Source organism: Halyomorpha halys, unplaced genomic scaffold, assembly GCF_000696795.3.
Source record: "Halyomorpha halys isolate HHAL.00 unplaced genomic scaffold, Hhal_1.1 Scaffold453.1, whole genome shotgun sequence".
NCBI classification, from domain to species: domain Eukaryota; kingdom Metazoa; phylum Arthropoda; class Insecta; order Hemiptera; family Pentatomidae; genus Halyomorpha; species Halyomorpha halys.
In genome coordinates, this window is record NW_027107553.1 from 1,278,466 (window position 1) to 1,294,546 (window position 16,081).

A 16,081-nucleotide genomic window follows, 5' to 3' on the forward strand; every position below is an offset into this window, starting at 1 on the left:
ATAGCATTAATTTTTTTATAAGGGTTTATTAGATTTAAATGTAATTTTTACTCATAATATAACATAAATTAAATATTATAAACAATTATTAAATACATTAAAACCCAATTTAAAAAATCTATAAGGCTCTGGTTTGACGTCATAGAAGAATATCACGAAGGTAGGGGTAAGTTAACTGAAGTCGAATTCCGTAGATCATTTCAGGCAGATGCTAAGGTTAGGGTTTCATGATCCCTAACCTTAATTTAAAATTTAACAAATAATTCGAATTGAAATTCCACAGGTATGGTCTCCGAGAAGATAGATTTACAATAAATCAATTTTACTTATTATTATACAGTGATGAATATTTACACAGGTTTTCTCCGTTATCCATTAAATGAAGTCAAGGTAACAAAATTGAGATTTTGTTTTGTAAGAACTTTGTGTTCTGAAGTTGTACACAGCTTCCCCAGCATACCAGAAATTATCAGTGAACAGAATAAGAATGAATGTATGAAAAGAATACAATCAATCAGAATTTCACCAAGAGAATTATCAGAAAATAATAGAAAAAGAGCTGCTGTTCTAATACCACTTTGTGTCATAGATAAACAATTATCTTTACTCTATACCCTTAGAAGAGAAAATCTTAAAAGACACAGAGGTCAAGTATCTTTCCCTGGTGGAATTGAAGATGCAACAGATAGTAGTTTAGTTGATACTGCACTTAGAGAAACTGAAGAAGAACTTGGAATCAGCAAAGAATCGGTGAAAGTTTGGGGATCAGGATCTATCATTGTTGGAAATGAATTTTGTGTTTTACCTGTTTTGGGTTATTTAGGTCCTTTAAATTTGAATCAATTAAAACCAAATCCCGATGAAGTTGAAATGGCTTTTAGTATACCACTGAAGCACTTTTGTTCAAAAGAAAATTGTAGATATACTCAGTTTCGTTGTAGTGATTCTAAGGGATATGTTCTACCTGTTTATATGAATGGCAGATGCAGGGTTTGGGGAATTACTGCTTTAATTACTCATATTGTTTTAACTTCTCTTCTACCCAACCATTACAAACATAAATTGGAGTATATTAAACCAATGGTCTTACATCCTCCTGTATTATAATGAAGTACTTTTTGTGATTATGATTTGTTTAAATAGAAAAATAATTAATGTAAATCTGTTTATCATTTCCATATGGGAGTATTGTTTTATTTAGCTGACAAAAATCTAATTATTGACATGAGATGTATACAATTTATTAAATTAGAAGTTTTAGGAATATTTAATTGTGATTTCTGGCAAAATCAAAATTAGCAAAAAATAAAAGGCAATAACCTTTCCTTAGGTATAAATGTGTAATGAAGAATTTACATATTTTTATTAATACAAACATGTTAATATTAGAAAATTGTTTTTTAAAACAATTTATGGCTGTGTTTGTTGTGTAAAGTATTTATGTTTATTGTTGATTCTATATTATGTAAATATTTAGAAATTAAATTATTTCTATTCTGTTTACTTCGTTTTTAATTTATTATTCATAACACTTCCAGATAAAATTTGTAGTATAAACCACACCTTGTTTAATCCTTGATGTGTAAAGCTTCTATTTATTCATTAGATTGTTATGGAAAGTTTTCCATCTAAACTTATAAATGTAAATATTTCAATTTTGATCCAGTTATATTAAATGATGTTCTGTTGTTATCTACATCTGCACTATAACAGTAGGAGAGAAAGGCTAGGGCATATCTTTCATTTTATACTCTTTTAGTACTGTACAATGATATATTGTTCTTAGTACTGTAATACTATTAATTGGCATTAAAATTGTTCAAATAATTAGTAACCTTGTTTTAATAATGGTAAAATTTAGTTCTTTAGTGGATGTGTCCTTATTTTAAGTAGAATGAATGATTTAATTTGCTAAGTTATTCAAAATACATGGACCTAAAAACTACTTAATTAATTCTTCATTATAATGAACAATAGCGAGTAAAATTTTAATGAATAACAAATTATAGGAAAAAAAATTTGAATATTTTAAGGGACTTTAAGCTGCTTCCAAGAGGCAGGCGCTATAATGTACTTTCTTTTAATAGAAGGTGGACTACCCCAATAATATTGCACTAACTTCTGTTAGTGTTTATCTTATTATTAAAAAATTATAATCTACTTGTTCTGACAATTTCCGTACTTATTTAATAGTTATTTAATTTGGTAGTCTCAAACAAATGGAAGCTAAATTGTAACACAATATTGATGTGATGGTAAATGATATAAACCAGCTGACAATATTTATTGATGCTGCTGTAAAATAGTATTAGATGAAGTTTTATGGGCTACTGCTCCAACCAGCAATGTTAATGAATATTAAGCTGATAAATTGAATTTTGTGCCACTAAGTTAGGTGACTAATAATATAAACATAGGTTTTTTTTGCTTCAAAATTGTTAATATTTTTTATACAACTTTTATTTCTATGACAAGAATTTTTCGAAAAGGAATTTGATGTAGTATTGGTACTTTCTGCCTTATACGATAAATCTTGGTTTGAACAAGTATTGAAATTAATGAAATGATTTAAGTGAAACTTATTTGTAGTGTTTCAACAGCTTTGGCTTAGTTATGTCCATTCTTTGGGATAGCTAGTTTTCAAGTTTTACAAATTAGACCAACAAGTTAACACAATAAAAATAAATCTCACTTATCAGTGTCTCCCTTCTCTGACCACACTCATTACCCTATTTCTCCTGAAATTAATGTTTATAGTATTAAAGTTTAAGATGGTTTGGGTGGCGAACAAAAAGTTACAAGTTGTAAAAACCTATTTACCAGAAACCAACAATTTTAGGTTTTAACAAAGTGTAAAAACCTCTGTAATATCATAATTGGATATAACATCTTTATGGACTTTAAATAGGGCCAGTTATTCTACATGTTACTGAACTATTCAACGCATATATATATAGTAAACATGAGATGAAGCCAACCTTACAAACTGGGTATAAACCAGCACCAATTTTGGCCCATGCCAATGTGCTCTCCCAACAGGCTTGGCTTCTGCAGCCTTAACATTACATATATAATGTATAGAGGGCAAAGAAGCCAGCGAATAGAATTCTGGTACCTATAAACAATGACATAGTTTAATTCCTGGCTGGCACACATGATTTCTCTGGCCTGAAAGTCATTTCAACTGTTTTCTATTGTGCAAATGGTCACTGAGATTCTACGGATATGTTCATATAGTCCACCCCAGCAAATAAAGAGCAGTTGGCATTAGTTAACAGGTAATTCGATAGGAGGAGTACAAAACTGACCACACTGTCTTCACATGAATAATATAAGGTATTTTTTGTGAGTTATCTAGCAGGTCCCCTTGAATTAGTTTGTGTGGTATAGATAAAAATAAAAATTATTCATAAATTACCAATTCTACATTACAGGAAATAATCATTGAATACTGAAGATTATAAAATATTTTTAAATTTCAGAATGCCTATAGGAAGAATTTCTGGAATGTACAGAACATTAATTAAAGCACATCCTTATAAGGCACAAGCTGTGCAAACAGGATTACTCCTTGGTTTGGGAGATGTAATATCCCAGGCCCTTATTGAACCAAAAGATGCCCCACATGATTATAGCAGAACTCTGAGGTATTTTGCTTTGTTATGCTAATTGCTTCTAATGGTACTAAATAATTATTAATAAAATATCTATAATCTCTTGGATCATTATGGGTGTTTCTTTGTAATAAATCATTAAAGATCTTCGAGATAATTCGAAATTATCATTATATGTCTGGTCTATTATTTTAACATTCTCTTATCGTATTAGTTCCCAAAATTTAATGAGTTATTGTTTTAACATCCTCGTAGAGAAACCTGATAGAAAAAACAATAAAAGTATTTGATTACATTCAAATTCTTCCTCTTGTCTGAAGCCCTTGACATATCCCTGAAAACTGCTAAAAATGTCTCTTTGAATATAGAACTAATTAACTTTTCATATATCACTTCCTTCCTTTTTTGTATCCAGATTTTCTATTGGGGTCAATTATTTTCTCCTATTTAATTGAGATAAGCAAAGATACCAATATTTATCTTTTCCCACAACATAAACCTTAAAAAAAAAACATAACAATCATAATGATGAGAGATAGTTAACCGTGCATGACTTATATGAGGAGAAAATGGTTGGGAGGTGTGGTCAAATTAAAACACAAATAAATTGAAGTAACTTATTTATCATGCCAATGTTTCGGCTAGAATTTCTAGTCTTCATCAGGACTAAGAACAGAACAAGATAACCAATGAATACAGAAAATAAAAAAGAAAATGTAAACAGAATGACATAAAGTAAATAATTTTACAGAATTTTTTTTTTTTTTTTTTTTTCCCGAACCCTCTAAAACAGAAATAAAATGGGAGTTAGTAGTGCATTACTGTGTAGAAAGAAAAAGTAATTCGTGCTGTGTCTTACCTTTTACTACCTTTGGTATTTAAAGGTTACCTGTTATATTTAATTTTACATATGAGCTATCCGTTCAGCAACTATTTGAGTCCGGAGGTGAGGGGCCTCCTCGTGTTATATCGCATATAATATATAAATAAAAATAAAGATAAATAAAAATACAAATACAAATAATAAAGACAATAGATAATAGTGAAATGATAAGAGAAACAGTCTGAAATCAAAAGAAGTGTGAGGGAGGGGGTTGGGGTGCATCAGAAGATGGAGCTATGAGGTGATGTTAATAGGGTTTTTGGGACCTTTCCTGCCCTGCCACCTCGCAGGAAGGGGGGATGGGGTGATAGACTGGAATACTGGATTGAAGGAAGCAGGGAGACTGTCGAAGAATTTAATGTGTCTCCGTGTGATGTGCTGTTGTACAGTTTCTAACTGTAGTTCGTTATGAATGTGTGCCATGTTACGTCTTTCAAGAGATGTCCCTCGACATATCTTCTGTAGTGTGCTGTTTTGGTATTGTTGTAGTGATTTCAGGGCTGTTGGGTAAAGATAGTGTAGTAGTGGTGCGCCGTGTAGGAGTGATGGTCGTAGTATTACTTTGTATATGAGTAATTTGAGTCTGAGTGACAGCCCTGGTGAGTAGATGAGGTGTTTAAGTTGGTATGATGTTGTCTTGACGATTTGTATTCTGTTCTGTATGTGTGCAGTGAAAGATAGATGTGTTTCTAGTTTAATGCCTAGGTAAGTGAGATGTTTCGTGGTTTGTATTGTCTGTTCGTTGAGTTTAGGTGCTCTGTTGGGAGTTTTCTTGTATGAGAAGGTGATGGCGTCTGTTTTTTGTGGGTTGATATGAATGTTTATGTCTCGTAGTTTGTTAGCGATGACAGAATGGAATTATATTATATCATATATATATGATGAACATAACTAATAATGTGGGTAAGAAAAATTGAGAAAAGAAGGGGGGTAAAGTAAAGATAGGGGAAAAAATGTAATAAAACATAAACGGAACCTGTTAGCTTGAAATCTTACCGCCAAGTGGTTTCTTCCACGGCCAAACTCGAAATTAAAAAATATGTTACAAGAATGACTAAGTGTTTTTAAGAGGTAACGTTACAAGTGGAGAAAATGTATATAAGAGGGTGACGACAAATGTGTTAGAAGAAGTTTATGAAGTGAAATAATATGTTACAAAGTGGACGGAAAATATATATAAAAATAAAAATTACTTTTTTAATAAATTAACTATTTGCGAATATGTTAATGAGAAGTTGTGCTTGTCGGTTTTTAAACTGATGGCAGATCCTTGGTCTGCTCAATAGCCTTGTCCAATGATCCTTGTTGGCTTAGTACCTGATTCCACTTTTTCTTAGATCTTCTTTTACATTATCCATCCATCTTACCTTTGGTCTTCCCCAAGACCTAATTACATCTGACTTCGCTTTGTCCATTCTGAGGACATGACCCAACTATTTTCATATGCTCAACTCAAGCAAAATGAGAGATTGCTAGATCGCCATACGTTAAGTAAACCTCCTTGTTCGTTTTTAGGCGGAGAGCTCTTTCCTGCTGTTTAGGCCCTACTATCAGTCTTAGGATTTTCCTTTCAAAATGATCAATTCATTCTGTAGATGCCTTCGTAAGGGTCCCATGTCTTGCACACATGTAACAACAGGCCCAATCATAGTCTTGTATAGTCTAAACTTGGTTGTATTGCTCAGTAGTTTACTTGACAAAAGATATTTAATCATGGCTACCATAAAATTGCTATTGGACTTTATAAAAACAATATCATGGATCCACTTCTCATTATATTGGGCTGCTCCCAAAGTTCACCATTTTTTCTTGATATTACTTTTCCTGTGAATTCTTATGAGTGATTTCTATTAAAATTTTATTTGAAGTAAGAGTAGATATTATAGCTGTATCAGATAGCAATAAATCTTGTTGGTCTAAGTGATATAATTAAATCGTTATTGAACAGTAATTATGCTTGCCTGTTAAGAAGCTTGTATCTTTTTGTTTCCTTTGGGGATAACTTTTTAAAAACTTTAGTGGAAGAGAGATTACCTTCTTAAATTTTTACAATGCCACGTGTCTCCATTTTATTTATTTTTTTTAATATATTCAGTATTTTATTAGCCAACTAGATAAGATGCTCCCCATTCTCCTGGAGATGTGGATACTTAAGATACAAATAAATTAAAAATATTAATTATAATCTAGAATAAAAAAATTTGGATTGTTGAATTTATGTCCCATCATAATTTATAATGATGTAAACAAAAATGCTTCATTAATTAAAATCATTTTGTGCTATTCAGCTATAAGTAATTAAAATTTTTAATCAAAATATGGCCTCAAAGGTTAGATGTGAACTAATAAAAGTTATTTCTAGAAGATTAGCATTGGTGGGAAGATTGCATAGCTAAGTGTGCTGATAGTATTGATTTAATTTTAAGTTAGGACTACAGTATAGAAAGTATGATAGTGGTTCCTGAAACTAGCTATTAAATTAAAGTACGTAAGAACTCATTTATGGATATATAATTCCCATTATGTATTTATAAATGAGTTTCAACTGTCATAATTCCCCCCCAAAAATCCTTCCCACTCTCTTCCACTATTCTACTAGAAGATGCTTGAAACCAATGAGGATGGTCTAAGATTTTCAGGATTGAGCCACAGATCATTGTTTGCTGCCCAGGTGTTGATACAATCGATATCTTCTTGAATAAAAAATGCAAGATAAAAGAATTAGTAAATTTTGAGGTCGTCAGCGTATTGTACACTAGGTGTTCCTCTCTCTTACTAACCCTTTTCTCTATCTTCATTAATAATCATAATTATTAATGCCTGAGCATTAAATAATGATCTGTAGCTCAATCCTGAAAATCTTAGACCACCCTCATTGGTTCCAAGCATCTTCTCAATTCCCTTCCTTATTATATACCCTCAATACCCTACCTTATTCTACCTCAATGGCCGACTCATTCATTTCCACCCCTCAGAAAATTTGTTTACCCTATCTTCCTCCGTCCATTCCTCAAATACAAAATCCCAGTCCACGAATTTGCTTATTCCCTCTCATAGAACAGTTTTCCTTAAAAAATCCTTGTTATCTCATAATGGAATTCTGTGTCCACATCCATTTGCAAAACCTCATCATTAGCCTTAATTAAACATAAATTATTTCTCTACTTTCTCAAATATTAATATGTCTCTTATTTGTAAAAATGAGTCCCAGAGTAAAATTAATTTTCATTTGTATCTTTTTTGCTCTGTTGAAGCCCTATGACATGGGGTAAAATATTGGCTCACAATAAATAGTTTATTTTCTATTTGCGTTATTGTGACCGCATCCGACCCTCCTCCTTTTATTAATTGCACACAATCAATCAACTATCTTCCAATAACTTCCATTTCATTTGATTGCATAACATTAGACCCAGCCAAAACTTCTTTTTGAAATAATTTATATTATAATTTCACTCAAATTTTATTTGTTGAATGATAATTTCCCAAAATGAGGTTGTTTCATGATGGATAAAATGTCTGTTTCTGAAATATTATTTTATCAATTAATTTTTTTCTCAAATAATTATTTATGACTTGATAATTTATAATTTTGATAGCAAGAAGTTAATTTAAGTTCATTTTAAATTGTCCAGATAAATGTTGTCCTAACAACAACTGTCATATATTTTACACCATGGCAGTTGCTGGAACAGTAATAGTCACGGCTGTAAAGTGTTGCTGTGAAAACAGTAACTAACATAATAGTAGTTTGACTGTCATAACATGTACTGTTAACTATCACACCAGATCTAGTGCAACAGTACTACCAGGACAGTAAGTATTATCATGATGACAACTAGAATACAATATCTACTATTGCAGTGGCTGCAACAGCTGTAGCTGAGTGGGTTTTAACCCGACTTAGCTTTACTAGTCTATTTCTAATATTCATGTATTTTAAATGTTAGTTCAGAAATAATTATTTTTTGTTTTTATGAAACAATATATTTCAAAAATAAAAAAATAGTTAAACAGCAATTATCACATAATTATTTCATAGATAACTGTTTTAGAAAGATATTGCTTGATTACAGTGAATAATTATTTCTAGAAATAAATAGATTCGTTCTTTGATTGAGCTTATTTCCTCATTAAGTAATAATTATGATTTCAGAAATAATTATTTCATGAAATAAACCATTGATTTAAATAAATTAATGGTTCTTTAAATAATGAGTACATTATTTAAACAGTACCTTGGTCTGAATAATATTCATTAACCTTAATGTAACAATTGACAATTATTGATTCTTGGAGTTCCTTTTCAACATTATGCCCTCCTAAAAAGCAGTTGAGAGGTCTCTCTTGGTTGATTTTTTTTTCAATTGCCACTACTGTTTTAGCCACTTACATTCAATAAATGAGACAAAAAAAAGATACTAAACCAAGCTCAGGATAAATTTGTTACATTGCATGAAAACAACTTTTTATTTATTTTTTTTATTCGCTATCATCCATGTCTCACCGATGTAAGTGGATCTATTATCAATGAAAACTCTTTCGGAAAAGTGACCCAAAGTTGAATGATTTTCAAACCCCAAAAAATTACCTATTTCCTTCAGCTATCCAGGCATTTATATCAGCAATCACATCAGCATTAAACATATATTTAAAATTATAACAGCTCTAAATTAAATCTTGATTCTTAATCTTTAAAGCTTAAAATTATAATTATAGATATTTAAAATGATACAGCTCTTAAAGAAGTGCTTACCTTACTGTACTGTACTCGCTTCAAACTGTTCATACTTCTGTTAATATGCATACTGTTTTGTCAGTATTTATTTTCACACACAGCTCCTTTCCATTCCTGGTATAAATCTAAGGCCAGAATCACTCTCAGTTTTATGATATTTTAATTAGATTTGTTGTTGTGATCATCCCAATTTCTGTGGCTTGGCATGGCGTGTTTCTAATAATTTCGGTGGCAATTGAACACTTACCCTTAAAAAAATTGTTAAAATGATAAAAATTTTAAATACCTAAATATAATAGCATAGTAACTTAAATTAAAGAGGCTCAGTGCCTCCATATAAAACATTGAACCAAGGATCATCAAAGATGGCACTTGGATCACTTTTTCATTTTAAAGACTTGAAAAACATTGAGAAATTTGTAAAATTTACCAATCAGCATATTTTACCCTCCATCTCCATGTTTGAATACCATCTATCTGTTGGCTAAAAGAATAATAAAGAAACAGAATGATAAATTGCTTATTTTGTTTATGTTATAAAAATTAATTTTATCCTTGATCATTTCCTCTCTGGCCAGCAAACTTTTCCTTTAAGTATTTTGCACTCTTTCATTTATTTCTGTCTGTAGCAACATTACTTGACATTTGGTCATTTAGATATTTGTATCAATGTTTTAGGTCTTTTTTTTTTAATGGATGTTTTCATAAGAAAAAGTGATCTAAGTGATGACTTCTTTGCTCATTTTCATGGTTTAATCTTTTTCATCTTGACACTTAGTCTCTTCACTTGTCTCTCAAATATATTTGGATTGTAAATTCTGTAGTTGACTGTATATTCAATATGAGGATAAATAAGGCTATATTTCTATTCCTCATATTTATATTTATGTTAAATATATCTTCCATTTTGGCTAGTGAGAGAATGTCATTCGAGAATTTGTTTGGCCTATATCATTCAGTCCAGGTACAAACTTTATAGTTAGTGCAATGGCAAGACTATGCAAACCATAAAGTTACGAAACATCACCTCAGTCTTATTGACTGGTGTTGTAAAAAATTGATATTATTATTTAATTTGTAAATACTATTGTAAATAAAACAGTAGATGGCAACCCTGCTTCGGACACAGGACTACTTGGCTTTCCTTTGTTTGAAACAGATGTAGATGCTGAGCTTCAAACAAAAGAAAGCTCAGCAGTGCCGTGTCCGAAGAAGTGTTGCCACCTACTGTTTATTTACATTTATGTGTTTTTTTAATTATTTATTTTTGTTTGGCTTTTAGTTATATATTAATGTCATTAATGATTTGATATATATTGATCAAAGTGATATGTTGCAGGTTTGTGGTGATTGGCACAGCAATAGGCCCAACAATACAGAAATGGTATGCAGTCTTAGATAAAGTGGTGGGAAAAAAACATAATTTCAGGACTCTTGTAAAAAAAATAACTTTAGACCAATTAGGAATGGCACCTCTAATGCTAGGTGCTTTTTTAACTACAATAACACTAATGGAAGGCGGTGGTTATCAAGATATTCATAAACGCATAAAAGATGACTATTTTGATATATTAATAAACAACTACAAACTTTGGCCAGCCGTGCAGTTGATAACTTTCAGTTTGCCTTGCCATTACAGAGTCCTGTTTGTGCAAATAGTTGCTCTTGGGTGGAATACATACTTAGCCTGGAGAATTAACTACTATAAAACATGAAGTAGTTGATTTATCATTGTAATTTATTATAATTTATTAACATTATTAATAAATAATAATAATGTTTAATATTTTTATGCTTGATTAATATATATTACACTACTTTCAATGAAGTATTGTATAATCAAGATATTTTGTATTTATATTTAAGCAGTATTTTGGAAACAATAAGTATTAATGCCATTCCTTTATAAAATAATTATTAATAAGAAGATAATAATACCTCTTTTTGCAATCAGTATTTTCGAAAACTAAAAGTATTTGTCTTACTCATCATATAAAGTTGAAATGTACACTTTTATGCACCAGCATCTTTCTTAAATACCTTTAAACAATTTTAAAGTAAGAATTTAAATAAAAACTTTTATGTTTAAAATTTGTATTTTGTTATGTTCAAAAAGTGATTGGTATTTTGGAGTGTCCATTGATGTTACAATTTATAAGGTTGTAGAAATGGTACATAAATATAAAATGTAAATAATCTATCCTCTAACTTATTTCCTACAGATATTTGAAAGTTGTATGATTCAGAATTAATAAAATTTGGATGAGTTTTGTTTTTTATTCCTCTTGAAGAAAGAGCTATTGTTTTATATTTGAATGGTTTAGGGCAAGCCACAATTTTGAGCAAAATTCTCCTTTGTTTATCTGTAAATCTAATTTTTTCCTAAGTTTACAAAACTTCATACTTCTAAAATATTTACTTATATTATGTAATTCTAACTATATAAAAAAAATAGAGTAAATTGTCAAATTTTTCAAAATTTCTCATGTCGCTGGTTGTCATAATCTTGCCCCAAGCCCTTCCCATAATCCGTACCCTCAGCAACATTTTAATCATATCAACTAGTTTTAGCCTCTCTTGCTTCCTTACATAATTTAAAGGGCATTTTATGAATATTTTTTCTTTTTATAGATTATTAAAGAAATATTATTTTTAATTATATTTCAATGGTTTCTTAAAAACTCTAATTTTTACTTACTCTATTATATACTCTTTCTCCAAAATGTTTTTTTCATTTGGCTGTGAATTATATATTTTAAGACTTTGAAAGCAACTAATGTGGTTGTAGTTTGCAACCTCAATGTGTTAGATATCTTTTCCCTCCTATATCTAACTTGATGTAGGACTTATAGATTTTAAGCCAACATTCTCTGAGTTCATTGCTCAACAGAATAGGTATTCAACTATATATTTGCATATTTTTTAATTTAATCAATTTATAGTCATTGACTTAATTGTCCTAGAGCTATATCCTAAATTTGCATTTCTTCCAACAATGCTATGAAAAATTAAAACAGGAAATATATATAATTACTTTTATCAACACCAATTTAGACCTAATCCCAAAACTTTAGATTGCTGTTTGACTTAATGTCTTATTGTTATAGTATATATGGCTCATATACTTAATTAATAGTGAATAGAAAATTTTGAAACTGTTGTAATCCATTTCCTTATAACAATGAACACCTTCATTGTGAAGCTTGTCAAAATGCCAGTTCAGTCCTTTCTTGGCAGAAAGATCAGATGAGGTATTTCTTTTCTTTTCTTTTTTTAAATTTTATGTATTCATATAAAAGTTCACTCTTATCATCCATGTTTCTGATGACCTAAAATTTCCATTACTTCTTCATCTTTCAGGTTTCATTAGGCCATGGATATTTACTTAGTTGCATTTTGCTTCGATTCAATGCTCCATTCTTATCAAAAAATGTAGTAAACATTCTATTATCAACACTTTTATTTTTATTCATGAAGAAGTTTAATTAATATTTTCTACCCAAAGAAGGAGTACTAGAAATATTGTAAACTCACTAAATTGAGAATAGAGATAGATCAAATAGATAGTAACTCGGATTCCCAATATTGGCTGATGTGGAGCCATTCTCTATATTGGCTCCACTTCCATTCTCCATTGCCTCATATATATGCATATATATATAGAAAGGTTAATAACTACATAGGTCAATGATTTGATTTCAGAGAATTGAGCAAGTTAGTCAACATTTAAATGATAAAGAGGCATATACCAGGAAAAAAATACTATGTTTGCCATAAAAAGTCAGAAAAAATGTTAGTGAGGTTTTGCGATGAAAGAACCTAAAAATAATTTTAAAGGAACAGGGATTATCCAATACTAAGCATTAAAGCAGATAATTTATTAAAAACAAAACATAAAATTGATTAAGTTTAAATTAAACATATATAAAAATTAAAGAAATCATTGTACTTCATATAACATCAATCTCAATCTCTTCTGAAACAATGTTAGGAGTGTTCTGCACAACTCCTTCAATTTGTGTGATCGGTGCTGGCGATGGAGTATAAGGATTAGAGACACAATGTTCTTTGAGATATTCATAGCCCTTTTCTGTGAAATCTTCTTTTGTTATCGAGGAGGATTTTAACCAAGATAGATTTCTGGCCATATCTCTTGCTTTATACCAAGCACTAAGGGATGGATTGCTTGCCACATGAACTCCTAACTGAGATCTATAACATGAAAGGAGTAAAATAATTGAAAATTATGACAGATACAAAATAGGCTCAATGGACTATGATATCATGTTAGTTAAATTTGACAGGTTTGTGATGACCAGCCTTACATAATTACCAGTCTTAATCCTTAATTCAGGCTGGCACTATTTTTAGGTGCTTAATTTTCTCATGAGGACATATGGGCACCAATGTTTTGGAAAACAAAAATTCTTAGGGATCTAGAGTAATTAATTAATAAGGTGTAGATATAATAAATATTAATTATCTTTCTAAACTGTTAGAGTTAGTCAATCTGTCATCTGAAAAGCTCATTTGGAAAATAAGTAGGGGAAAGTATTGCTACAGTGAATTATATAAAAAATATATGTTTTATTAATTTTTTTTTTCTATAATTCTGGTAATACATTTAGGCCATTACACCTCTTTCCATTGAATTATACTAAGAAAAGATCAATTCCAACCTTAACAGAATTCAAAAAATCGTTTTTTTATTTTAACTTCATTCCTGTCTAGAAAAATTAAAAAATTGATAGGCCAAAGAACGTTAGCTTTCTATCTTTTTTTAAAAAGCTTATAAAAACCAATTGTTTTTGAAATTCAAATACTAAAATTATTTGTTAAATACTAAAAGTATTCTACAATACTTTAAGTACTTCAAATTATTTAATAACACTTGAGGTCTATATACATGAAAAATAAAACAAGAAAAGATACCTGAAAGGTCTAATTTGTGTAAGCTCAGCAATGATTCGGTCTTTCAGTCCAGGAAGATTGGCTAAACCACCAGTAATGAAAACTTCCTTGCTTAGTTGGTTTGCCATGTCTTCATCATAACCATTTAATACATATTCAATCACCTCAGCTAAACCTGCTTGATGGCAACCGAACATGGATGGTTGGAAGAGAAGTTCAGGAGCCCTAAACCTCTCCACTCCAACATGTAACCTAAAAGACAAGTACAGTTACAAAGTTTAAACAATGCTAAAGAATTAGTAAGAAGATAATAAATTAAGGATAACTCCATGAAAAATGTATCTTGATTGATATAGATTTCCTTCTTTACTTTCCCCCCTACTTTAACCATACTTATATAGTGAAACTTCTACATAAAGGACACTCTGGGGGAGAATGATTTTATCCATTAAACAGAAGTATCTGTTCGGAAGGGATTGTTATAAAAAGAATTACAAAATGATTTTAATCTGTGGTACGTCACAGGTCCGAAAAAAACCATACAATTTTACACTATTTAAAAAAAAAAAAAAGCAATGTATTGTTCTAGGGACTATTCTCAATAATCATATTCTAGGACACATGTTCTATGCATACATTTTTTTTCTACACTTACAAGATATCGTTGCTCAAGCGACGATATGCATTTTTTTAACATAACCTTTTCAAGTATGGTAAAAATTAAAATCTAGACAAAATGTTTTATTATTTTACTAGCATGAGAACTTTAAGTTTATAAATGATTCTATATTCATATTTTATAAATTGTGTCGATTATAAAGGAGTGGAAAGTCTGATGGAGAATAAAATTGGCCTCCCCATCCAGAGTGGAGGGATTCAAATGCATAGAATATATTCCCTATTGGTCAGAACCTAATTAAAATAAAATTATCTGATATGAGAGGATTTCACTATATATCCTACATAATGCATATTAAGAGAAGTATCACCAATAATATTGTTATAAATGGAGATGATAACCTGTGTGTTTCCCCAGGAGCTTCTATTCCTTCACTCCAAAAACTTGGATCATGTGCCTTGAGAACTTGCTCAAGTTCCAGTAACTTCTCTGTTTCACCTTCACTATCTGTGTCCCCACCTTCCTAAGAACAAAAATAAATAAATAAAAATTGGTAAGAAAAGAAATAACAAAAATAAATTTGATAATGTTGATCAAAATATTTGATTCATTTCATAAACAATAATTGCAGCTGTAAAGCATGTGGCCTAAATGATCTAACGTTATACCTGTCTCTGAATCACTAATTGTTAAATAAAAGTTTTACATAGCATTTTAAAGCTAAGCTTAGAAGTGACTTCTATATCCTCACTAACAAAAATAGTCTTAGACGATAATCTGATATTTAAAATTTTAAACTAGAATAAGGTCATTCCAAAACAGAAAAAATTCATACTTTGTCAGCACGTTCCCCTTAATATTTTGATAATTAAAAAATAATTGTTATCACACCTGGTTTCCAAATTTTGGTCAATTTTGTGTCAGCTTTCAATAATTTTTAGAGTTTGAGAATAGGGTTTCCTAAAGTACTCAGCACTGGTGTGTCCTAATACATTCAAATAAACTACATTCCGGCTAACTAATCAGATCCCTTTCTTTATATATATCCAATGTGTTTCTGTTCATGGTTAATATGCTGCCAGAGTTATTAAATAAGAATGAACAAAATTTAATTTTCATAGAGTTAAAAGTTAGAAAATTCAACACACAAAAGGTAATTAATAAGATCAAACTCCATTATAAACTTAAGGCTCTAGATTCGACTAGAAGTCAATATAAAAGTAATTAACTACAGGGAAAAAATAAAAATGCTAATTTTCCAGTTGAAATGTTTCTGTTGAGGGACTAGTTTTGAAAATTCAACACAAAAAATGTCT

At 30.1% G+C, this 16,081-nt stretch overlaps 3 protein-coding genes across 4 annotated transcripts in view; 2 read left to right on the forward strand and 1 right to left on the reverse strand.

The window, feature by feature from the left end:
• Nucleotides 1-16,081, reverse strand: part of Arp5 (Actin-related protein 5) — a 31,468-nt gene that overhangs the window by 622 nt on the left and 14,765 nt on the right. Inside the window, exons 10-14 of one of the 2 annotated variants that reach the window (XM_014424108.2) lie at nucleotides 15,167-15,288; nucleotides 14,168-14,398; nucleotides 13,185-13,447; nucleotides 11,174-11,275; nucleotides 9,254-9,483 (exon numbers count right to left, since the gene is read on the reverse strand). In XM_014424108.2, coding sequence (XP_014279594.1) covers nucleotides 13,186-13,447; nucleotides 14,168-14,398; nucleotides 15,167-15,288 — 615 coding nt within the window. In that variant the 3' untranslated portion in view covers nucleotides 9,254-9,483; nucleotides 11,174-11,275; nucleotide 13,185. The remainder of the gene's footprint in view (nucleotides 1-9,253; nucleotides 9,484-11,173; nucleotides 11,276-13,184; nucleotides 13,448-14,167; nucleotides 14,399-15,166; nucleotides 15,289-16,081) is intronic. The other variant, XM_014424107.2, reaches the window with a different exon arrangement.
• Mpv17 (Mitochondrial inner membrane protein MPV17) lies at nucleotides 170-11,514 on the forward strand. The gene is made up of 3 exons (XM_014424111.2): nucleotides 170-283; nucleotides 3,483-3,647; nucleotides 10,575-11,514. The coding sequence occupies exons 2-3, from the start codon at nucleotides 3,484-3,486 to the stop codon at nucleotides 10,948-10,950; spliced, it is 540 nt and encodes a 179-aa protein (XP_014279597.1). The 5' UTR covers nucleotides 170-283; nucleotide 3,483; the 3' UTR covers nucleotides 10,951-11,514.
• LOC106682952 (mitochondrial coenzyme A diphosphatase NUDT8) lies at nucleotides 277-1,289 on the forward strand. Its single transcript, XM_014424110.3, has one exon. The coding sequence runs from the start codon at nucleotides 343-345 to the stop codon at nucleotides 1,105-1,107; it is 765 nt and encodes a 254-aa protein (XP_014279596.1). The 5' UTR covers nucleotides 277-342; the 3' UTR covers nucleotides 1,108-1,289.

What these genes read in the sequence shown, in the direction of transcription:
- Mpv17 (XM_014424111.2), top strand. Translation starts at nt 3,484, where the DNA reads ATGCCTATAGGAAGAATTTCTGGAATGTACAGAACATTAATTAAAGCA. An exon ending in GATTATAGCAGAACTCTGAG is followed by an intron (nt 3,648 to 10,574) that starts GTATTTTGCTTT and finishes GATATGTTGCAG; the next exon opens with GTTTGTGGTGATTGGCACAG.
- LOC106682952 (XM_014424110.3), top strand. Translation starts at nt 343, where the DNA reads ATGAATATTTACACAGGTTTTCTCCGTTATCCATTAAATGAAGTCAAG.